At 36.0% G+C, this 24,015-nt stretch overlaps 2 protein-coding genes across 3 annotated transcripts in view; one reads left to right on the plus strand and one right to left on the minus strand.

Annotated features, from left to right (window-relative positions):
* Positions 1 to 17,976, plus strand: part of LOC106883409 (motile sperm domain-containing protein 1) — a 107,488-nt gene extending 89,512 nt beyond the window's left edge. Inside the window, exons 4-7 of the mRNA XM_089355163.1 lie at positions 4,951 to 5,048; positions 9,518 to 9,643; positions 11,135 to 11,296; positions 17,292 to 17,976. Coding sequence (XP_089211289.1) covers positions 4,951 to 5,048; positions 9,518 to 9,643; positions 11,135 to 11,296; positions 17,292 to 17,329 — 424 coding nt within the window. The 3' untranslated portion in view covers positions 17,330 to 17,976. The remainder of the gene's footprint in view (positions 1 to 4,950; positions 5,049 to 9,517; positions 9,644 to 11,134; positions 11,297 to 17,291) is intronic.
* Positions 17,977 to 18,291: 315 nt separating this feature from the next.
* LOC106883410 (uncharacterized) overlaps positions 18,292 to 24,015 on the minus strand; it is a 59,598-nt gene continuing 53,874 nt past the window's right edge. For both annotated transcript variants that reach the window (XM_014934403.3, XM_014934402.3), the window contains exons 8-9: positions 20,154 to 20,265; positions 18,292 to 18,513 (exon numbers count right to left, since the gene is read on the minus strand). In XM_014934403.3, the coding sequence (XP_014789889.1) occupies positions 18,396 to 18,513; positions 20,154 to 20,265 (230 nt within the window). In that variant the 3' untranslated portion in view covers positions 18,292 to 18,395. The remainder of the gene's footprint in view (positions 18,514 to 20,153; positions 20,266 to 24,015) is intronic.

Consider the following 24,015-nt stretch of genomic DNA (forward strand, 5'->3'; position numbering starts at 1 on the left):
TCTTTAAACCATGTACATAAGAAGAAAGTGTAGTGAAGTTAGAATATTTTTTGTTCAAAAACAAATTCATGTGGGCCCTGTACCTTGCCTTAAAATTGATAGTATTGCCTATATAAACCCTATCCAAATTGTCCTCCTTTCTAACTACGCATTTATAAATTACGTTTGTTATCAAACAGGATCCGTCAAGGGGACATAACATAGGGTTTCTGAAATCACAGGATTTATCAGAACCACCTTTATCCCTATTACTGATACTAACATTATTTATCTGGTTTCCTGCATTCTTCTTCTCAGATAGCCCATTAATTGGTGAACGTAAATGGTTGGTAACACCAACCTTAGGCTTATCAGAGCTTACCAGTCCAATACCACAGTTTCAAACAGAAGGATACTTCCAGTGTACTTGCCCACTTAATTTACTTCTATTAATAGATGCAATAATAGAAGCCAAATCCAGCATTACTGAGTTAGAAAATTTAATGGAGGATTTGTTGCAGATGGTGTAGTACTTATGATTCTTTGGGGAAATTCTTCAGAATCTTAAAAAACAACTTTGGCAGATTTCTTACTCTAAGAGAAAAAGGTGGGGCAAACCAGATGACTTCTCACATTCTCGAGTATGAGCTCTTGGTCTTACTTATCTCCTCACAGCTACTATTTCGCTTCCAATGTCTATTCCTAAAATCTCTATATGCGTATCTAATGGATGGCTTGCATTGGCTGCAATCTATTAATGCATTGCACTTTTCAAGACTTTCTGTGAAATGGTTGGGTGGTAGACCGGCCAGTTTGTTCTTAAGTCTCGTGTTAGGTATATATGAGATTTTAGTTTTGAAGCTGCTTAAATTTAGAGCATTGTTATATGCTGGTGCATGTTGATAAAAAATCTCTTCATTTGTGGACAAATTAGAGATTCTCATCAAAATGGCAGTAACAATGCTATCAATAGTAGATTTTGGATGATTGGAGGAGACATTGATATATGAAATAGATTTATTTGGCTTACAAAATGGGTAGCATAAACCTGTATCCAAATTCAAAGTAATAGCCAAGAAATTCACCACTCTAGAGTTAACATCAAAAGTAATGTTAAAATTAAAGAAATCTGCACTGAATTGATTAAAGAAATCTTTGAGAAGTTTCTTAAAACTTCTCAAAGATTTCTGTTAGTTATTCAACGCAGTTTTAGACTGGCCACATGCAGCTAGAAGTGCATCATCTCTATATAATCCCCCAGTAAGGAGGGGAAAACTATCACTAATCGGCAAAAGGAGATATAAGCCCACTAAGTTGGTCACTTGTACTGAATCTAAAGACCCCATAGTAATATCAAAGAAATTAGTTGAATCAGCCCTCCTCCAATTAGGCTCGTTAAAGGAATTGAGGGCCTCCTTTGTCGCTAAAATGACATCAATATCCAAACTAGGGGTATTCGCAAATATTTGAGTTAGAATAATTCGAAATATCAAATTGGATAAAGTCTAAATTAGGCCTATCAGTAAGAGAGTCAAACCATAAGATAAAAACCCCAGTAGATTTCCATAGGGGAAACTGAACCTAACAATGGGAATAATCTGATCAAAAATATACTTACTGATTCTGCTCAGATTGGACTTGGTTGGGCAGATTAATCTAATCAAAGGATTTGATAAAAAATCGGGCTTGTGGTCCTTCAAAAGACAATGTCGAGTTTTTGGAGCATAAGGTTAAGCTCTATCCAGCAGATAGAGTGGGGAACTTAGGTTAGATTGATGCTGACTGAGGGGAAGGTTGTTGTGAATATTAAGCTGGGGTCATTTTTACTATGTCAATGGTAAATAAATATATTGTTGCACAGAAGTGTACACATTTATACAGAATCAAAAGAAAAGAAAAGAATTTTTAGAAGTGAAATGATCAGGAATGAGATGAAAAGGAAGAGAAGTCAAATATTTAGGAGTGGAAGTAAGGTGGAAGAGAGGAGGGAGAAGAAAGAGAGAGAGAGAGATGGCAGATAAAGTTACTAGTCATTAGGAGTTTTAGGTAAATTGGTGAGTTACGACAGTAAAACTATCTATTTGCATATCTGCATGTACACTCTCTGTATGCCTATAGTATCCTATAAGTGTGCACATTAGAATAATTGTGGAGGGTGCTATTATTTATACCTTAAGAATGTGTTACATAACTTGTGTTTACAATTAAGAATTAGGTCACTCCATTCATTTAGGCAATTGCAGCAGTGCATAAAGGAAAACTTCTGTGATACAGAGATTACATTTGTTGCTATAACTATTATATGATTTGGCATGGTAAAGAAAGACCATTTTAAATTGTATAGAACTGCATTTTATTTTAGGTTATAAATGAGCTTAGACAAAGAAGTGCTGTTCTTGCTTGAGATTTAAAGCTAGAATAGTGGTTATCCACAAGCTGATATGTACATATTTGCAATATTCCATGGATACCAGACATTTATGCGCGATAGTTTGTGAGGCATCTATTATCTAAGGAACAGGAGGTGGGACGCGTATAGCTGCATAGGATTCTTGGTGCTAAAGTGGAATTTGCAGGGTTATGATTATTTGGAGTTAACCTGGAGTTATATGCATTATCCACCGTGGCATTAGGATTGAAAGTTATTAAGGTGGTGAGGGAGTCTTCTGGGGGATGTAGCTTATAATAGTTCATGTGTCTAGTGATATTAATCCTATTATTGCCTATTTCAGTGGTGGGTATAGCCAGATTGCTAAGTTGGTGAAGTGTATTGGTTGGAGTATTAGGATTAGGGCTGGTGGTGTGAGGGTTATTGTTAGTAAGGAGGTTTAAGGATGTCCTAGGTTTATGGGTTAGGATGTGTTGTATTAGCATGATTAAAGTTAACTAATTGTTGGTTACTAAATTTTTTTATTGTTAAGTCACTGCATTATACCGGCAATGTTAGTTGTGGCGGAATAGGAAAATTTAATCAATTGGGGGTTGAAGATTTTTCTAAGAGTACTGGATTTAGGGAAACGTTTCTTCATGTCTGAACTTGAACAGCAAAGTGGAGGTGGAACCAAATAATGTCACATGTCCTTGTCCACTTATTCCATACTCGGTTATCCGAGTATGGTTTGGGCTATGGAGGTGCATGATGGTGTGAATTTCGATGGGCAGCAGCAGATATGGAATCTGAAATCACAAGGTGCCTATTGAGTTCGCTACTATGGTAAAATTTGGGGGAATAGGGAGAGGGAGGAATACTGAGGATGCCTCAGGTTCTATCTAAAGGGGCAGATGTATCTGTAGTGCCAGGTTCAGTGGAGGAAGGATCACACCATATAGGGAGATATTTAATCAGATTTTCATATCTGGTGTGGTGTAGGGTGCAGTTGTAATATTCAGTGTATTGCTTGAATATCTCTTTATTGGTGGATAGGGATGAGGTCCTATAAAGCATGCTGTCCACAATGAATTTTAGGATTTTAGGGTGATTTGAGGAAAAGTTAATGTAATGAAAGTCCTCTCCAGTTTTATGATATGGATAGGTGTTGTTTTGTAAATCTAGAGTGACATCTCGGAAAGTAGCTGTTTTAATATTGGAATTGAAAGAGACACCCATGTTTTAAAGAAGTATCTGATTCCTTTCCTAATGGTTACTAGCATTTGGGATTGCAAACAGAGCATCATCCCTATATAGACCACTGGAAATATTAGGAAATTGTTTCTGGAGACAATGAAGCAGGTAACAACCCATGAAGTTGGTAACTTAGCTACTTCAAATTCCCCCATTGGGATGTTGAAGTAGTTAGGGGTATCTTTGTGGGCCCAGAGCTTTCTATTGAATTTTATAATAGTTCAGTAGGCTGCCAGGATAATATCACTATCACCTCTAGTTAGGTCAGAATATTTTTAGTGCAAATATGAAGACTTTGTTAAGTTGGATAGTAGATATGCTGGAATAGTACTGGTCTATATCTACTTGAACAAATTTGTATTTACCTTTGGAGCTCGAATGAATTTATATTTACCTTTTATTTGCATTCATAACTGTGAACTATAAAAAAAAACTATTTTTCGGCTTATGGGAAAAACTTACAATTTTCTACACCAATAAACTATTATTGTTCCTGAAAGTTGTTTTTTATACCTACCACAGACTGCTCAAAGCTTACTAACTTTCTACACCTAGATCCTTGGATTTTAACAATTACATATCATTATATATATATTTTTTTTTTTTCAAAATGTAACCACATGTGAAGCGTTGGCAATTTTTTTCCCTGTTTTCCTTTTCTATTTCACTTTGCTGTTTCTGAAGAAGAGCTTTGCTTGAAACGTAAAACCACCTTTCTTTCTTTCCCTGAGCATCTGCTAATACTTTACATGTATCACATCTTCACGTTTTTTTTTGTCTGTTCTTCATTTTTTTTTATTTACGATGTATATATATATATATATATATATATATATATATATATATATAATACCATCCTTAATATCATTCCTTTTTCCCTCCCACACCTGAGTATTTCATAGTATATTGACCAAACGTTTCATAAACAAATTACTGTTCATCACACAAACCCCTTTTCATACATTCACATATATAAACCATAATTTCTTTCATTTTATTTGCTCTCTGATGAATATGAAAACAAAGGAAACATGATTTGTACATGCCATTGTCTAAATAAACACATATAGAAAACCATTCCTAATTATCATTAGATTAAAAATATAAGTTTGTAATTTGAGTCTAGTCTGTGTCATGCTGATTAAACACTTGATGATAATAAAAACAATCATATAACTTGAAGCATTCTTTGAATTATGAGTGTTAGAAATAAACACTCTAATGATCAAATCAATTGTCTAGGAAATCATATTTTTGGAGAACCCTGCACATCTTTTAAAACTCAATTTTTCAAACTTTATTCGAATTTAAATTTTTTTACAAAAACTACTAAACCTAATATATTTCAGAGTTGTCAAGCATCGCCAGTTAATTAAGTCAAATGAAGAGGTTAAAGATAAATTCCTTATTCATATTTATCATCATGGAAAAAACCGGAAAACATTGGGTAAATAATGCCTTTCTTTATCAATATTTTTTTTTGTTGATTGATTTCTAATGTTGGCACAAATAGTCCTGTGCTAATGTTAAAAACCATCATTATTTCAGGATTAATAAAACGCAAGAAAGTACTGAGGGTTGGGTTAGTTAATTTATCTCTTGGCTCATAAGATATAAATGTACTACTTCTGTTCATTTGGCTATATTCATATCATCTTTTAAAAAGTTGTCACCTTATGTTAGAGTGGGTTGGCAGAATTGTGGTGTTTGTTCTGAGTTCAAATTGCTGTTCCCTCCCACTGAGGTCAACTTTGACCTTCATCCCTCTGCATTCAAATTCTACTGAGGCTAACTTTGCCTTTCATCCTTTCAGGGGCAGTGAAATAAGCACCATTTGAACACTGGGACTGATGTAATCAACATGTACCCTTCCCAAACTTGCTGGCCTTGTGCCAAACTTTGAAAATCTTATTATTATCATGAGTTTTTCTTCTTCCTTCAATTTTGTTTCTATTTCTTGCTGTGTGGCTTCCTGGCACCTAGGGAAAGAAACTTATTGGATACATTGATACGTCATTAAAATTAACACATCAGCTTCATCATCATCATCATCATTTAACATCCGCTTTCCATGCTGGCATGGGTTGGACAGTTTGACTGAGGACTGGTGAGCCAGAGGTTGCACCAGGCTTAGTCTGATCTGACAAAGTTTCTACAGCTGGATGCCCTTCCTAACGCCAACCACTCCAAGAGTGTAGTGGGTGCTTTTTACGTGCCACCGGCACAAGGGCCAGTCAGGCAGTTCTGGCAACGACCTCGCTCAAAAGGTGTTTTTACGTGCTACCTGCACGGGAGCCAGTCCGGCAGCACTGGCAACGACCACACTTGAATGTTGTTTTTCACGTGCCACCAGCACATGTGCCAGTAAGGCGATGCTGGCAATGATCATGCTTGAATGGTGCTTTTCATGTGTCACCGGCATGGGAGACAATCTGTGGCCCAGGCAACGATCACGCTCGGATGTGCTTTTAACGTTCCACTGGCACGAGTGCCAGTCAGGCAGTACTGTTATCAGCCATGTCTTTGCAAGTAAAGTTCATTGTCCAATGAATGAGGGGTACTCATAAGTGGGCCGGTTACACCTCACATTCGGATGTGCTTTTAATGTTCCACTGGCACAAGTGCCAATCAGGCAGTACTGTCGTCGGCCATGTCAGCAATCTTGATTTTGATTTCACTTGCCTCAATAGGTCTTTACAAGCAAGGTTTAATGTCCAATGAATGAGGGATATTCATAAATGGGCTGGTTACACCCACTGGCATAGGCCATGGGCTATGGTCTCACTTGGCTTGTCGGATTTTCTCAAGCACAGCATATCTCCAAAGATCCCTGTTACTAGTTATTGCCTCAGTAAGGCCCAATGTTTGAAGGTCGTGCTTCACCACCTCATCCCAGGTTTTTCTGAGTCTACCTCTTCCACAGGTTCCCTTAACTGCTAGGGTGTGACACCTTTTCACACAGCTGTCCTCATTCATTCACAACACATGACCATACCAGTGCAGTCGTCTCTCTTGCACACCACATCTGATGCTTCTTAGCTTCTTAAATCCAACTTTTCTTTCAGGGCACTTACACTCTGTCATGTATGCACACTGACATTACACATCCAGCAGAGCCTACTGGCTTCATTCCTTGCAAGCTTACGCATGTCCTCAGCAGTCACGGCCTATGTTTCACTGCCATGTAGCATGGCTGTTCGTACACGTGTCATATAGTCTACCTTTTACTCTGAGCGAGAGGCCCTTTGTCACCAGCAAAGGTGGGAGCTCTCTGAACTTTGCCCAGGCTATTCTTATTCTAGCAGCTGCACTTTCAAAGCATCCACCCCTGCTACTGACTTGGTCCTCTAGGTAACAGAAGCTATCAACTACTTCTAGTTTTTCACCCTGGAATGTGACAGAAGCTGTTCTCTGCACATCTTCTGTCTTTATAACACCTGAGCATTTGCCACATACAAAAACTATCTTGCTAGTTAGCCTCCCTTTGATATTGCTGCACCTCTTATGTGTCCATAGCTTACACTGGGTACATCTTATAGAGTTTCTACTTACGCCTATTGTTACAAAATGAAATAAAGTTGTCAAAAAAAAAAATATCATTTACATAGAAGGTTATCATTCTTACAGCGATAATACTTTTGCACTTCTTGCAGAGATGGTAAACCATTTAAAAATAATTTTCAATTTCGTTTTCAATCATTCCAAGTGTTCCTGCAATCACTGGTATTAGTGACCACCTTGAGATGCCACATTTTTTCAGTTTCGATGAACAAATATTTATATTTCCTGAGCTTGTCAAATTCTTTTTGCCACAAGGGATACTTGTCTTTATGATTTGGGTTTTTACAACAATGTCTGTTTTATTTACTTTGATGGTTGTGTCTGTATGTATAGGAACATCCCAAAGAATCACTACATTTTATCCCTCAGTTACAGTCTCAGAGTGATGTTTATACCACTTGTCAACAGTTTTGATTTTATAAGCCAACTCTGTCATGTCTTGATTTATACTCTACTGGTATTAAAACTTTACCCATAGATTGAGTGGTCTTCTGTTTCAATTTCTTCATTGCAGGATTGGCACTTTGGACCTACTCCATTTTTCATCACAATGGCTTGGTAGTTCCAGGTCAATAAGCTTTGATTTTGAACAGCTAAGATGAAACCTTTGTAGGTACCAATGAGTGTGCTGCTAGTTTACATCAGCTGGTTGGCTACAGGCCACATATTTGCCATGCAGAGTTTCTGCTCTCACCTAACACCCAATTGTTCATGTACACTTTTCCATTAGTTTTACTTCCTTTGCAACAATAGTTGCCACATTTTCCTCAGGCTCTCCAGCCTGAGTATCATTCATGAAATCAGTAGCAAATTGTTTGCTTGCCTTCGCCTTCAAAATGGAATGAAGCTTCTTATGCCTCTCATGATTTTCAACAAGTTTTAGCATCCAGTCAGTTGTTTCAAGATATTTGGTCAGTCCAGTTGTGGTTTTATAAGAAAGTTCAAACTGGATCAAGCTTTAACTTCTTTTGGACTCTGGGAAGGTAAAGATGATCAATGTCTGCCTTTGTACTAATTTTTCTATCAATTTTCTTTATTTTACTTGTATTCCAATTCAGTACATTGAAGCTATAAATAAAAACTAGGACTACTAAGGAATTTGTGGCAAACGCCTTGTTATGTGCATTCAGCTCAGATTTAATAACTACTTGTACTCTCCTATAACATTCCTTCTTCATTTTCTCTTTCATGTTTGCATGCTGAATGCCAGAGCCTTCATTTATTGCTAGGTATTTATAGTTTGTTTTTTTTTGCTGAAATTCCTTTATAACTGTTTCCAACAGTTAATCAATTTCCCTTGGAACACCAACCTGAATGCTTTTACAACCTGTGATGAGTCAAATTAAGCTGCAGGCTCCACTCCTGGTGGTGCCCTTCCATCAATTCCTTTAAGTTTCTGTTTTGCAACCATATTCCCCCTGGAACCGACTATGGTTTCCTGCGCAGGCTCCCCGCTGGGTCATCGAAGTTAATGCCTTCTAGCTCATCATGTTTTGCCCCTATAGTTTTAAGTCACCCATATAAAAGTTAATATTGTTTCAACCTAGTACTCTGTTAGAATGATGATTGGAGATTCATGTTCCACAACACATGTTTCAGAAAGTTTGGAATTACTGGAGAAATTTTGAAGGTGTCCAGCAGTTTCAGAATCCATGAGTGCAGTATGCTGTCAAAAGCCTTTTTGTAATCAATTCACGTTGAACTGAGATTATTATTTAGGCAACAAGGTGGCATGCTGGACAAAATGCTTAGCAGCATTTCTTCTAGTCTTACATTCTGAGTTCAAATGCTGTTAAAGTCAACTTTGCTTTCATCTTTTCAGGATCAATAAAATAAGTACCAGTAGAGTACTAGCCCTGGCAGAATCATTAGCATGTCAGACACAATGCTTAGCAGTATTTCTCCTGGTTCTTTATGTCTTAACTTTGAATTCCACCAAGGTTGATTTTGCATTTCATCCATCCTTTCAGGGTCAGTATAACTAACTTCCTCTGCTAAAACTGCTGGCCTTGTGTCAAAATTTAATGCAATTATTATTATTATTAATGGTGATGCAACATTGAATCAGCTGGACTCAATGCCTTCCAGTATTTACATCCTTTTGTATTCTCAGGTTCTTTGCCTTTCACCCTACCAGGTTTGATAAATCCATGTCAGATGATAAGGATCATTTGATTCATAGTCCTTTAAATATGTCCTGGCTTTAGAAATTATGATTCTTGTATCTATAAAAAATTATTGATATTGATAAACATATTAGCCTTCATTCTGCACCACATATTGTCTATCCCTATATGATTGCCTGCACACACACTTATATCTAACTTCAATTGTTGAAATAATGAATACTTTTAGGAAAACGTGAGATCTCAGCCACTCTCTATTCAACTCGAGTTTCCCTTGGCTCCAGATTAGAAGATAATTTCCAGGCTTTACCAAATGGTGGGAAAGTAGAATTAAAGCAACGTCTTGTCACTGATGGTCAGTATGTTTTATAATTGTACTTTGTTATATTTATTACATAAGTGTAGTTTGTTTAAAAAAAGGAAATTATGATAAATATTTTGTTGGTATTCCAACACCTACTTTTGCACATTGTTCATAGCTGAGAGCCTAGTTCATTTAACTCTGAATATGTATGAGTTAGAGAAAAATATAGGAGATAGTTAATTGCAGAGGTCATCATCATCATCAGTTTAATGTCCACTTTCCTGTGTTTGCATGAGTCAGGTTTTTTTATGGCTGCATGCCCTCCCTTTTGTCAACCCTCACTTGTTTTCAAACAAGTTGACAGTTCCTCATGACTGGACATTTTCATGGAAGTCTAGAAAGAGGGACACTGCTTATATGATGGTGACATTCATTATGCCTATCAAATGATGTCTAGACAAGCACACGCATGCATGATGGCCTTCTTTATTTCCATCTACTAAATCTATTCACAAGGATTTGATCAGCTTTTGTCCACTTGGATATCAAAATTTGAGAAAACCCTCAGAAGTTTCAGTATTTTTGATGAAAAAAAGAGAAAATATTCATAACTTCCACTTATTTATATCTTCACAGCGCTGTAAATGTGACAGGAAAGTAATACCAATGTTGATCTCAGTTGTTTTTAGATTAGGTTAAGATTGTTATGTAACTGTCATTGAGTAGCAGTTAATTGGATATGATTACACTCAGAAACTGGGATGCATATTTTGTTACTTGTATATATTTCAGGAGTGTTAGTTCAGACTGTTTGGTCACACTGCTCAATTTTCTGAATTTGTTTCTGTGTATCATATTCTTTTCTCTGAGGATCTGGGGTGATGGGTATTGCAGAGATAGGAGCCACCTGGATACTCTTCACAGGCTTCCCTGTGAAAACCCAAGCAAATATCAACAAATGGTAGATGGAGCAATGTGCTGCAACAGCGCATACCTGACCTGATCAGTGGTTAATTCCTCCTAAGGAGCAAAATATGTGATGCAGGTTCAATTCAGAAAGAATCCATTTCAGTTTTTAATACAACTCTTTTGTATCTTTTACTTGTTTCAGTCATTAGCCTGCAGCCATGCTGAGGCACTGCCTTGAAGAATTTCTAGTCAAATGAATTGACCCCAGTACATTTTTTCTAAAGCATAGTACTTATTCTATCAGTCTCTCTGCCAAACTGTTATGGGGATGTCAAGCAGTGGCGGGGGATAAACAAAGATATATATGATGGGCTTCTTTCAGTTTCCATCTACCAAATCCACTCACAAAGCTTTGGTTGGCCTGAGGTTATAGAAGACACTTGCCCAATGGCCACACAGTAGGACTGAATCTAGAACCATGTAGTTGGGAAGCAAGTTTCTTACCACACAACTACACCTGCACTTAACTCAAGTATCATTTTCATACTGTTCTTTACTTATCTATATTTTATAACACTGACTTCAAAATTTAATATTCTAAAATAACTGGTTTCTTCCAATTTCTTTTTCAAGATCAAACCTTAACAAAATGGCCCAGTATGTTCCTTATAAGTCTTAGTATGATTTGTATAGCTGTCTTGATGCTACCTAATGAAGGCACTACCCCAGATACTATGGTGCCATCCTTTCTCAGAGTTACGGTCAATCAAAAGTGTGTGGCAGCTTATGTTCTTGGTACGTATTGATTTTATATTTTAATTTATGGAATACTTAATTAAGTTTACTCATTGTTAAGGATCAGATGAGCCCTGATCAAGCAAGTGTTCCTGTCATGACCATCTCATTTTTCTCCCCTTTTTTAGACAGTATATCTAGGACAATTATGTCATATCTTCCTTTCAGATAGTAGATTGTACTCTTCTACTATGTCACTTAACTGATTGGGGATATTTTTGGATATAGGGGAGTTCATGTCTAAAAATTTTCATAAATTTTAGTACTCCTTGCTGTGTCCAGCTGAGCATTTTTACACCCTAGTAGACTGGACTAGCAAAAGTTGAGTATTTTGTTCACGTGATGTAATATAATCAATTGCAAGTTTTGTTTCATTTGAGATATTAGAAATTCTAATTTTAGTAATACAAATTTGTGATTTTGTTATATTTAGTGGACCACGAGTCAAAATATTTAGTTTACCAAACAAGGTGAGGTTGATGGTCAACATTCATAATGTAGATGTTATAAACACTGATTACAAAGGCAAAAAGCCCAGTAACAAGATCCATGTGACCTGCCACTTATCAGGCAACCACAATTATCAGTTACAATAAAGCTTCATACTTCTTAAATTACATACTGTAAACATTTTTTTACTGCTATTTTATTCTTTTACTTGTTTCAGTCATTGAATAGCTTAGTCAAATGAATTAACTCTAGTATTTATTCTATTGGTCATATTTGCTGAACTGCTAAGTTAAATGACAATGTTGAAGTCCAGAATGGCACAATTCAGGGCTGGTTAGGCAAGGACTTCAGCATTTGTAGTAAGCCCAAAACGTTACATATTGTTGAAATTATTGATAGTTGTTACCTTTTTAAGCATGAGTGACTGTGTACCATGTTGTCATCAGCTTACTGGAAGTCTGAAATTCACTTGCTACTGGTGAGATTCTTTGACTAAAACCTCACCAGGTTGAAGAGTCCTTCATCAAAACATCTGATATCCATTCTTGGCTGATCCAGAAGTTCATAGATCATTACAGCAAAATGTATGGGAGAAAGGCATAGGAGTGAGAACGCAACCTTGTTTCAATCCACATGCATATGCAATTGAGAATCAATCATGATGTAAGGCACTTCCTGTCACCACCTTCAGCATGGCTTGGGCCATGGAGACAAAACAATCATGACACGTGGATACATGGCAGGTCAAGATACAGTCGAAAGCCTTTACCAGATCATAGAAGACAAGGAAAAGGAGTTTTGTTGTTTTTGACATTTCTCTTGAATTTGTCGCATAGAAGACCACAGGGAGCTCAGAAACCACATTGGATTCTGGAAGGACTATTTCTGTGATTACCTGAAGACACTTTGAGAGTATTCAAGCAAAGATCTTTTCTGCAATAGCAAGTAGTGAGATTCCATGATAATTTCCACAGCATTTTCTCTCCTTTCTTGAATAGGAGATGGCATCTTCGAGATCATGATATGCCTTCCACATCAGTGAAGAGTTTTAGTTTGCACAGCAATTCGCTATGTTGCAGCAATTTGAAGGGATGTTATTGAATCCTGGGGCTTTTCTTGTTTACATTGCATTCAGGAACTCTTGGCACTGCAGAGAGCATTCATTCAAGGTTGACATCATCATTCTAGTCAGGTGGAACTGGCATTGGTCAAGCTCGAATGGTACTTTTTACATGTCAGTCAGGTGGCACTGGCATCAGCTGTGCTCGAATGGTGCTTTTTACATGCAACCGGCACAGGAGCCAATCCAGCAGCATTGGCATTGGCCACGACTACAATTTCACTTGATTCAACAGGTCTTCACAAGCATGACTACAATCTCACTTGGCTTGCCGGGTCTTCTCAAGCACAGCATATTTCCAAAGGTCTTGGTTGCTTGTTATTGCCTCTGTGAGGCCCAACCTCATACCATGTTTTCCTGGGTTTCCCTCCACTGTTAGGGTGTGACACTTTTTCACACAGCTGTATTCATCCATACACAACACGACCATACCAGTGTAGTCATCTCTCTTGCATGCTACATCTGATGCTTATGTCCAACTTTTCTCTCAGGGCAGTTACACTCTGCACATTGACATTACACATCCAGCAGAGCATGCTAGTTTCATATGCATATCCTCAGCAGTCACAGCCCATGTTTCCCTGCCTTGTAGAATGGCTGTTTGCACACAGGCATCATACAGTCTACCTTTCACTCTGAGTAAGAGGCTCTTTGCTACCAGCAGAGGTAGGAGCTCTCTGAACTTTGCCCAGGCTATTCTTATTCTAGCAGCTACACTCTCAGAGTATCCACCCCAACTAATGACTTGGTCACCTAGGTAACTACTTCTAGTTTTTCCCCCTGGCATGTGATGGAATGTTTTCTGCACATCTTCGGTGTTTATTGCACCTGTGCATCTGCCACATACGAAAACTATCTTCCCAGTTAACCTTCCTTTGATATTGTCCATAGCTTACACCAGGTATATCTTATGGAGTTTCTACCTACACCTTTTCTACAGATTGAGCAGGACCAGCTACCTGAAGGGATTCGTGATTTGTCTGTCTTCCTACTTACTAAGACTTTGGATTTTGCTACATTGACTCTAAGGCCCTTTAATTCTAGACCTTGCTTCCACACCTGAAACTTCTCTAGTTTTGGTAGTGACTCAGCAATTAGAGCAAGGTCATCAGCATAGAGGAACAGCCTGTCTTGAATTCCTCTGTTATTACCCACAGGACTATGATGAATAAGAGGGGGCTGAGGACTGATCCTTGGTGGACCCCCACTTCTACCTGGAATTCTTCATTATACTCATTACCAACCCTCACATTACTGACAGGGCTTGTACGGCTCTTACCAACCACTCATCTATCCTTAGTTTCTACATTGACTACTAGATAAGGGATTGGGTGACTCTGTCAAAGGCTTTCTCCATGTCAACAAAAGCCAAGTACAGAAGTTTATCTTTGGCTAGGAATTTCTCCTGCAGCTGTTTTACCAGAAATATAGCATCAGTAGTGCTTCTCCCTGGCACAAACCCAAACTACATTTTATCTAAACTCTCTCCCTAATTAGAAGGCCTATGACCCTCTCTGTGACATTCATCACCTGATCCAACAATTTGTAATTATTTCTATCTAATACGTCATCTTTACCTTTGTAGCACTGCTAGACCAGTCATTGGGTATGGCTCCTTTGTGCATCACCTGTTTAACTATACAGGTGACTAGACTATAGACTACACTGCCAGATATTTTAAGCATCTGAGCAGTGATTCCTGATGGACTGGGGGCTTTCCCTGTCTTCATACCATTAATTGCTTTATCTACCAAGGTACTGTCAATTCGAATAGCTAGTCCCTCTATTGGGTTGACATTTGGCAGATTTTCTTTCTCTTCATTTAGCAAACTTTCATAGTCTCTCTTTGCAGTATCACTAAATGCAAGTGAGTCATCATCCATGCAGACACATTTCTCTCCTATGACACCATCTTGCAACTGAAAACACTTTAAGTCTCTGGTCTTCATGATACAAAACATTGGCAAATTTTTTCTTACCCACTTCCCTTCTGGCTCAGTAAACCTGTCTCCTAACTTCCCTTTTGGCGATCTGATACAGTTCCCTGCTACCACCACACTTCCAGTTCTTCCATGCCTGTTTCTTTTCCCTAATGGCCCTGTCAACTACATTGTTCCACCACCACATTACTTTATGTCGAGATGGGACTTTGCACCAGCCATAGATTTTGTCAGTCGCCCTCAACAGGCAGTCCTGTTGTCTTCCACATTATGTGATGTTATATCCTCCTCTATTTCATCTAAAGCTTCAAGTAATGCACCTCTAAATATCTGTCCATTCAGAGGATCCTTAAGCTTCCAGACCCTTCTTTTCCATGCTGGTTGTCTTCTGGGCAGCCTTTTAGCTCTGATCTTGAAGTCACTAATTACTAACCTATGTTGTGGGGTGCAATCTTAATCTGGATGGATGGAAAGAGACTTTTCTCATGAACTCTGTTGTTGTTGACTCACATCTAGCAAAACAGAAAAATGTTTCTACTAGCAGTCTAGGATGTCCTGTGGGTCAGTTAGGATATTAACATTTTCTGCTGCAAGTAGAATGCCATTTGACAACTTTACAGCATAGAAGTTTCTAAGATCTTGAGCGTCAGCATACTGTTGGAAAGCCCCTGCATTCTATTGCCATCAAGCTTCCTGCAACTCTCTCAGCTGGGTTTGGCACTATTGTTAAATCTTCTTGTAGCGAATTTTCTGAAACCTAGATATTAAATATTTTTCATGAGATAACCAAGCCTTTTGTCTCTCATCAATCAGACTGTTGATTTCCTTTCTGTTGTCATCAAACCAATCTTGGTTCTTTCTTTCAGAGATTCTGATAGGGCGTTTGGCAGCTTTGGAGATGTGCCACAAAAGATGGTCTTGAAATCAGTGTGTGGGTTACCACCTGCAAAGTCATGGTCCACTTTAATCAAATGCACATCATCAGCTTTCTTCCTTTGTCTTACTTTCCTGCAAAACAAAATTTTAAAAGTCTACTGGTATAAGGGTAATAGGAGCACTTTTGTCTGGGCAGACTACCCCAAAAAGGGAAGGCCCAATAAAAAGAGGGATAAACATTGGAAGTCACTTTCCCTTCCTGGCTGGGTAGCAGCACTCAGTGGGATACCCTTCATGTGCTTGTAACACTAAATTTAGAGGTGTATTACTTGAAGCTTTAGATGAAATAGAGGGGGATATAGCAGCCGAAATCTTAAGGCCAAAGCAAAACTGACCATAGGAACTTGGAATGTGAGGACCCTTTTGGACACTGACAACTCCGACTGACCAGCTGCCCTCATCTCGAAAGAACTTGCAAGATTCAATGTTAGCATTGCTGCACTGAATAAAACACAACTTTCAGATGAAGGAAAGCTCAAAGAGGCAGGTATGGGATATATTTTTTTTTTAGGAAAGGGAAAGATCAAGGAGAAAGAAGGACCCAGTATTAGGTTTACTGTCAAATCTTAAATCATCAATTAAATCTGTGATCAACGAGCGACTCTACTTGCAAAGTTCATCTTTGGCATTTCCACTTATGCTTCGACTCTTGATGCATTTTACCCATGATTTTTTTACATCATCCTTAATGTTCCAATCTAATAAGGTCTAGGCTGTCTCCTTGTGGAGCCACAAATTGGCAACAATGTACCTCCTACTCTCTCGGGATATGACTAAAGCAACTCCTCTTTTTGAATACGTCTCCTTGGGAAAGGTGTGATGGGTGCCCAGCAGAACTAAAAATACAGATAAACATACACAACAAGCTTCTTTCAGTTTCCATCTACCAAATCCACTCAAAAGGCTTTGGTTGACCTGAGGAGACACTTGCCCAAGGTGCCATGCATTGAGACTTATCTGGAACCATGTGGCTGGGAAGCAAACTTTTTACCACATCCTTGCCTGTCCAACCATCTTACATGTCTTCACACACTGTAGCAACTTCAATACTGGGACTTATTAATCTCAGAAAGATGAAGCTTTAGATTTGAATCAGTGTAACAAAATATCTGGTTTAGAGCTCTGATTTTCTTCAAAGTATTTCATTGACACCTCATAAAAATTAACTGTCTCACAATATTTTCAAAACATTAAATATGTGGTCGTTCATACAATATTCAGTAATCCTTTTTTTCTACTGTTAAATTATTTGGGAAGGAGAAGGTTAGATGTATAGCCGAGTGTACAGATGAGCTTTCAGTGTGACCTTAAGTCTTTTTTTAACAGTATATTGTTTTCCTTAATCCTCAACATTTTTACAATTTCAATTCTTTCCCAAGCCCAATCTTATTCTACAAAACAGCACATTTTTGTTGGGTAGAAATAAGAATATCTGGCTAGATGTAGTTTTTTTTATTTCATGCTAAGCATAGTTGTGTGAATCTATCAATCATTCTACTCGTGTTTTTTTTTTGAGATAGCCAACCATTTTGTTTTTGTTTATTTCCAGGTGCCATCACAATGATTCTGTTGAAATCATATTCTTAATTTTTGAAGTTCTTTTGTGTTCAAAGAATTCATGGAATGCAGATAAATTGGTTTTAGGGAAAATAAAAAATCCAACCTACAGTTGTAATATATAACTGTGTACTTTATATTTATTTCTAAAGCAAGACAGCAACACTTCTGACATCATATCAAACTATTCCTTAGAAAAATTTGATTTGAAAATGTAATGTCTAAATAAACTTATATTTTTCAAATTATGTTTGTACAAAAGAAAAAAACAATTTATCAATAAGAAATTTTGAATGCAATATGTATCATTTCCAGTTAAATGCTTCAGCTTACTATTTTCATTGTATAGAAATCAAATCCTTCCAGGATTGATAAAATACCAATCCACTTGTGCCAATGTAAAAAAATTTTTCAGTATATATGCAAGGTTATATATAGATTACCCATGTAATCTATAATATTATTGTTTCATGAAATGGACATAGGTCTTGAAGCTTGCTAAATTATTTACTTTATGAAATCATACTGAATTTGTCTTTTTACCTTGTCCACTGTAAGTTATAAGTTCCATATTGTTTGTTGTGTGTCACCTCCAGTCCATGAAAAACAACTGTAACTCCATTTTATATTCTTTTTGGTGTTATATGTACAAAAGTTAATAAACTGAATACAACAAATTCTTGCTTTTTCTTCTTCATAATGCATCAAGTCAAAAAGATTAACACTGAAAACTTTGCTCCTTTTCTAACATCTAAAACAAGCTATAATTCAGTTGCAAAACCAAATTTGGCAGTGGGAGATTAAATTTTCAACTTCCTGTTATAAAATACATAGGTATTGGCTGCCCTCCTCTTTCAGCTACAAAGAAGAAAATGAAAACAGATTTTTTTACAGTGGTAAATCTGCTAAAATAAAATGTCCAATAATATTTATTTATTGATGGAGTGAGCATTGAAACACAGCAGTAACATAAAAATATTGAAAACGACAAATACAGTTCTGGAATAAACCTTTTACTCAAATGAAATATTTTTTTTTTTTTTTTACAAAGTCATCAGTTATTGCATCAAATATTACAGTGATCTTACTGTGCCCTTTATTTGCGTTTAGGGAGATATTTTACTGTCACAATTTCATTATTGTTAGTTAATTTCATTAATTGTGTAAAATATTTCTTAGATGTCTTGATATCTTTAAACTTCACGACTATATATCTGCAAATAGAAAATGTCGGAATTATAACTTTCATTGCACTAGGTAAGCAGATAACTAAAATATTATATTACTCTACTTAGCAACTGATATTCATAATCAAAATGTAATACAAGTTCAGCATCCTAATTTAATGTCCACTTTTGTGCTCAGGTGGGTTGGATAGTTTACCAATTATTTTACACAAAGTGTAAATATATAAAAAAAAAAAATCAGGAGGGGTTTCTTATTTTTAAATTATGTGAAGAATTCTACACTGAAACATTTCCATTGTTTTTGCGCATTTTCAAATGATTTCAATTAGACTTGGTTAATATTTTCGCAATATTCTACACATTTCAAGTGTAATATATTCTCCAAAACATCTTTTATCAAAAATGTTAATTCATTAACTGAAAAATGAATTTCTATAAACAAATTTACAAAAGAAATTATTCATGGTTCATTTGTGGTTATTTTATCAGTCATAATCTCTCTTTTTTAAACAAACATCACGGTAGTCCAACAACAGAGGGAGGAAGCAGCAAACTGTTTTATCTTCCCCTCAAAGCAACATATAGATATCAATTCAGCAGCCCATCTGTAAGATTTGCAGTGTGAGTGAGAGAGAGAGAGAGAGAGAGAGAGAGAGAGAAAGAGAGAGAGAGAGAGAGGGGGAGAGAGAGAGAGAGAGAGGGGGAGAGAGAAAATTGCAAACAATGGATGAAATAAACATGAAATGATAAAATCGTATAAATAAAAGGATGTCACTACAGATGTATACGCCCCTGATTTTGTTGCCATACAACATCCAGAAAAATGGATACTTCTCAACAAAATTTTCTACAAATACCACTTAGATGTTGTGGCTTCATAGTATATAGGGACTTATGAGAAAGAATTTTTCCAAGGGAGTGGAGAGAGGAGTTTCGGAAAATCCACACGATCTGACTTTTTCCCCTCATAACTTTCAGGAAAATAGATATAAACTGTCACTTTGGTGACAGTTTATACAAATCCCTTCCAAACGGGCATAGATTGTGATTATAAAGAATTATATGGGGAAAATTGGGGGGGGGGGGGGTCGCCATTTCTATTTAAGCCACAACCTTTGAAATGATGTTGTTAGGGGGATCTTTGTTTGAAAAATTTTGAAAACACTCCCTCATATCATTCCACTCCGGACAACAACTTTAAACCCAAATGTCAAGGAATAAACATTATCTTTGTCCTTACTTGACCAGTTGAAAATAGACAAATCCAACATCTAAGACAGATTGGGCTATGTTAAAAAATGGAAAGAAACATCGGATTATGAAATCCTTGATGGCCAGAGTTCAAAAAAAGATAACATATTCAGTTAGAACATTTTTGATCATAGATCTGTTCAAATGGGTCTAACCTGGAGCTAAACAATCATCACCAACACCATTAACAAGATACTGCCCTTCATATACTTTCTAGTATTCCAACAGTTTCATAGCAAACTATACCTGAAAATATTACATTCTGTATTGGAGTTGCTGCTGGAATGGTGAATTCTAGCCTAACTTATTTACCTAATACTGAATTTCTATTCTTGCCAGCAACTTTAAATAATGACTAATTCAAAACAAGTGTGTCTACTTAGAGAGAGAAGGAAAAGAAAAAGAAAAAAACTGACCTGTCTTTCTTCAAAAGAATTTTACCATCAAAGAAATCTGACAGCTGCAATAAAGTGAAATGTTTAAAGTATCCTTCTATATACAATATCCGAGAACATACTTTCTCTTCACCTGCCAAAAAGAAAAACAAAGCCTAATATTAAATTTAACAAGACTCATCATCAGCGTTTTACATTCATTTTTGCATGGGTTATATGTCGAGGCAGCAATTCAACCACACCATTTTGCAAACAATGTAATATTTCCCCCCATGACTAGGCAAGACTTAAATGAATGACTTCTCTTCCATAACTGATGCATGCTCACAACCAACACATGGCATCCAGGCAAGTGTATATGTACATACAAATATACAACAATGCAAGTAAGTTAGCAACATTTAACAATTTAACCCCTTAACATTCAAACTGGTCAAATCCAGCTCAAGCATTCTACATGTTTCAGATTCAAATTGGCCATATCTAACCTTTCACACCTAACTTACACTAACATTCTGAAAATAAACAATCACATAATTAATTCAAAACAATTTAAATAAAAAAATATTACCTTTGACAGAGTAATCTGAACACTAAAGGGTTAAAATGGCTATATCCAGCCCATATCTGGTGAATGGTTTTATTAGACAAACTAAAAGAAACCCGTGATATATGTGTATACAGATATATACATAGACATACATATATATTCACATATAAAGACATTAGATGCACTAGCAGAAAGGCTGCCTTCTGGGTGGTTTTCTACTAGCCACCTGATTCCCAATTCTAATAATTTTTATAATTTACATGTAATAATTTCTTTGTATAATAGTGCTTGCTTGCTTAGTAAATATTGCTTTCATTATTTTATCAGTCATAATCTCTCTTTTTTAAACAAACATCACGGTAGTCCAACAACAGAAGAAGAAGCAGCAAACTGTTTTATCTTCCCCTCAAAGCAACATATAGATTTCAATTCAGCAGCCCATCTGTAAGATTTGCAGTGTATGTGTGTGTGTGAGAGAGAGAGAGAGGGAGAGAGAAAATTGCAAACAATGAATGAAATAAACATCAAATGAAAAAATCGTATAAATAAAAAGGATGTCACTACAGATGTATACACCCCTGATTTTGTTGCCATACAACATCCAGAAAAATGGATACTTCTCAACAAAATTTTCTACAAATACCACTTAGATGTTGTGGCTTCAAAGTATATAGGGATTTATGAGAAAGAATTTTTCCAAGGGAGTGGAGAGAGGAGTTTTGGAAAATCCACACGATCTGACTTTTTCCCCTCATAACTTTCAGGAAAATAGATATAAATTGTCACCAAACTGACAGTTTATACAAATCCCTTCCAAACGGGCATAGATTGTGATTATAAAGAATTATATGGGGAAAATTGGGGGGGGGGGCGCCATTTCTTTTTAAGCCACAACCTTTGAAATGATGTTGTTAGGGGGATCTTTGTTTGAAAAATTTTGAAAACACTCCGTCATATCATTCCACTCCGGACCTATTTTGGCCAATTTTTTTTCCACTTTTTCTGTACTTTGGTTAAAAAAAAAAATTTTTCAAGGGGAAAAGTGAGTGATTTAAGGACGATTAGCACATCCAAAGACAACCCTCCTCTTTTCTTTATTGCTCTCACATGTATTGATGTTTGCAATATTTTTTTCTCATAAATACATATAAATGTATTTATAAATTTGAGAAATTATGAATTTTTTGCAACCCCACTCCCTGCCCCTGATTGTTTCTGTTTAGAAATTAAAATACTAGAGATTTTAAATACAGCGATTTTAAAAAAGTTATGTAAACAATAATTCATTTTAATAGCATACTCTTCGGTTAGAAAATTTTTTTTTTTTTTCTTACACACACACACGGCTTCGCTTGATTGAGATGGGGTAAAAATTTAGATTACAATTTATTTTGTTGCCTATAGTCTACCAATGGACCATGCGTGTGTTACTTCAGCATCATCATTCCATAAAATATGTTTAATGGGAGAAAAATATTGAAAAAACATCAATACATGTGAGAATGAAAAGGGAGGGTGGTTTGGGTTGTGCTAGAAACAAAAGCGAAATCTCCCTGAATTGGTCACCTTGAAAATTTTTTTTTTTACCACAAAGGTTTTTAAATAAAAAAACAGAAAATGGCCAAAATCGGTTTGGATAGTTATTAATGTAATGCTTACAGCATTCCAAACGGCCATAACAACAAAATCACTTTCAAATTTTTTGCACAAAAATTGGATCTATTTTAAAACGGGGGCCACATTTTTCATTAATGTTTTACGTAGTGTTTTTGGTACGGAAAGACTTTCAAACTTCGTATACTTATCTATTTTGTGTTATAGAACAGAAAAATATTTTTGTATTCGAATTTATTTCATGTAAAAAATTGTCTTATTTCGATAATTTCAACCAATCACTGACAAGGAGTAAATGTAAACAACTGAATAGTTGTTTACATTTACTCCTTTGGCTGATTAAGCGATGTAAAGCGTATTTAATCTCCATACCTTCGTTTTATTTGCTTTTTTCATTTTAAATTTGCTTTAACCCTAACCCTAGAGTTAGGGTTAGGGTTAATTGTTTCAGAATCGTTTGTTTATGTAGTCGGCACTTAATGTATATCGGCTAAATGGACGTCAGTGATTGGTTGAAATTACAGAAATACGACAACTTTAACATGGAATAACTTATGAATTTCTTTTTTTTTAAAGAAGACTAAGAGAAAAAGATGTTTTATATGACACATTCTACCAGTGTTCCAAGTTTCAAAGTGTTTCGTTAATGAAAAATGTGGCCCCCGTTTTAAAAAAGATCCCAAAAATTATACAGGTATTTTAAAAGATTTTCATTCGATAACGTTTTTACATTACATATATATTAACAGAATAAACTGTTGGTTTTCCAAATAGAGAATTAAAAACTTGAAATGAAAACATTGAAAGATAAAGTGAGAGATTTTGCAAATGAAAATGGAATACTCCACAATGAATATTTAAATTTGCTAGAAATTGGAGTTAAAAAATGCAATAAACTTGAAAAATCAAAATTATAGAAAATTTCTTTGAACATGAATTTATAAAAATATTTCCAAACGGTCAACCCTTTAATAATTGTTTTCCTTTAGTACTTTTAGTAACTGTAACATACGTAATGAATAAGTAGCCTTCTCTATTATATTATAGATACATAGATATAAACACACATAATACACAGACAGAATTTTAGATCGCCTTGATAAGGATGTATTGACATATGTTTTTGGAAATATTAATTTTTATATACACATATGTACACCTATATACCTATATATATACCTATATATATATATATATATATACACACACATACACATATATGCATATACATATATAGGTAGATACAAATATGTACACCTATATACATATATACACACACACACAAATATCAGATCATCTCACAAGTGATGTCTGGACTTCAATATTTCCAATTTGTAAACACTTTAACAGTATTTTAGAAGTCTAACAGCATCAAGTAATAATTATATGTATTCAGATTAATTAAATTTCTAATTAAATCTCATTTTGCAGAATAATCTAATTGAAATTTCACTAATTATATCTCTCTAAACATAGAAGTGTCTAAGGAACATTTGAGGCACATGATAACTCTGCAGCCAAAGCAACTCAAGATTATGAAGAAGAGTGCCTGAATGAAAGAACTTGCAGATGATGGTTTGTATAATTCAGAAGTGGAGATTTCAGCCTTGAAGATGAGGCCCAAACAGAACATCTAATTGAGTTTGATGAGAAGCTTCTTTTGACAGAACTTGAAAAAGATCATGCAGCTTCAGTTGAAAAATTGACAAGCAAACTCAT

Source organism: Octopus bimaculoides, chromosome 7 (assembly GCF_046866305.1).
Source record: "Octopus bimaculoides isolate indiv1 chromosome 7, ASM4686630v1, whole genome shotgun sequence".
Classification (NCBI taxonomy): Eukaryota; Metazoa; Mollusca; class Cephalopoda; order Octopoda; family Octopodidae; genus Octopus; species Octopus bimaculoides.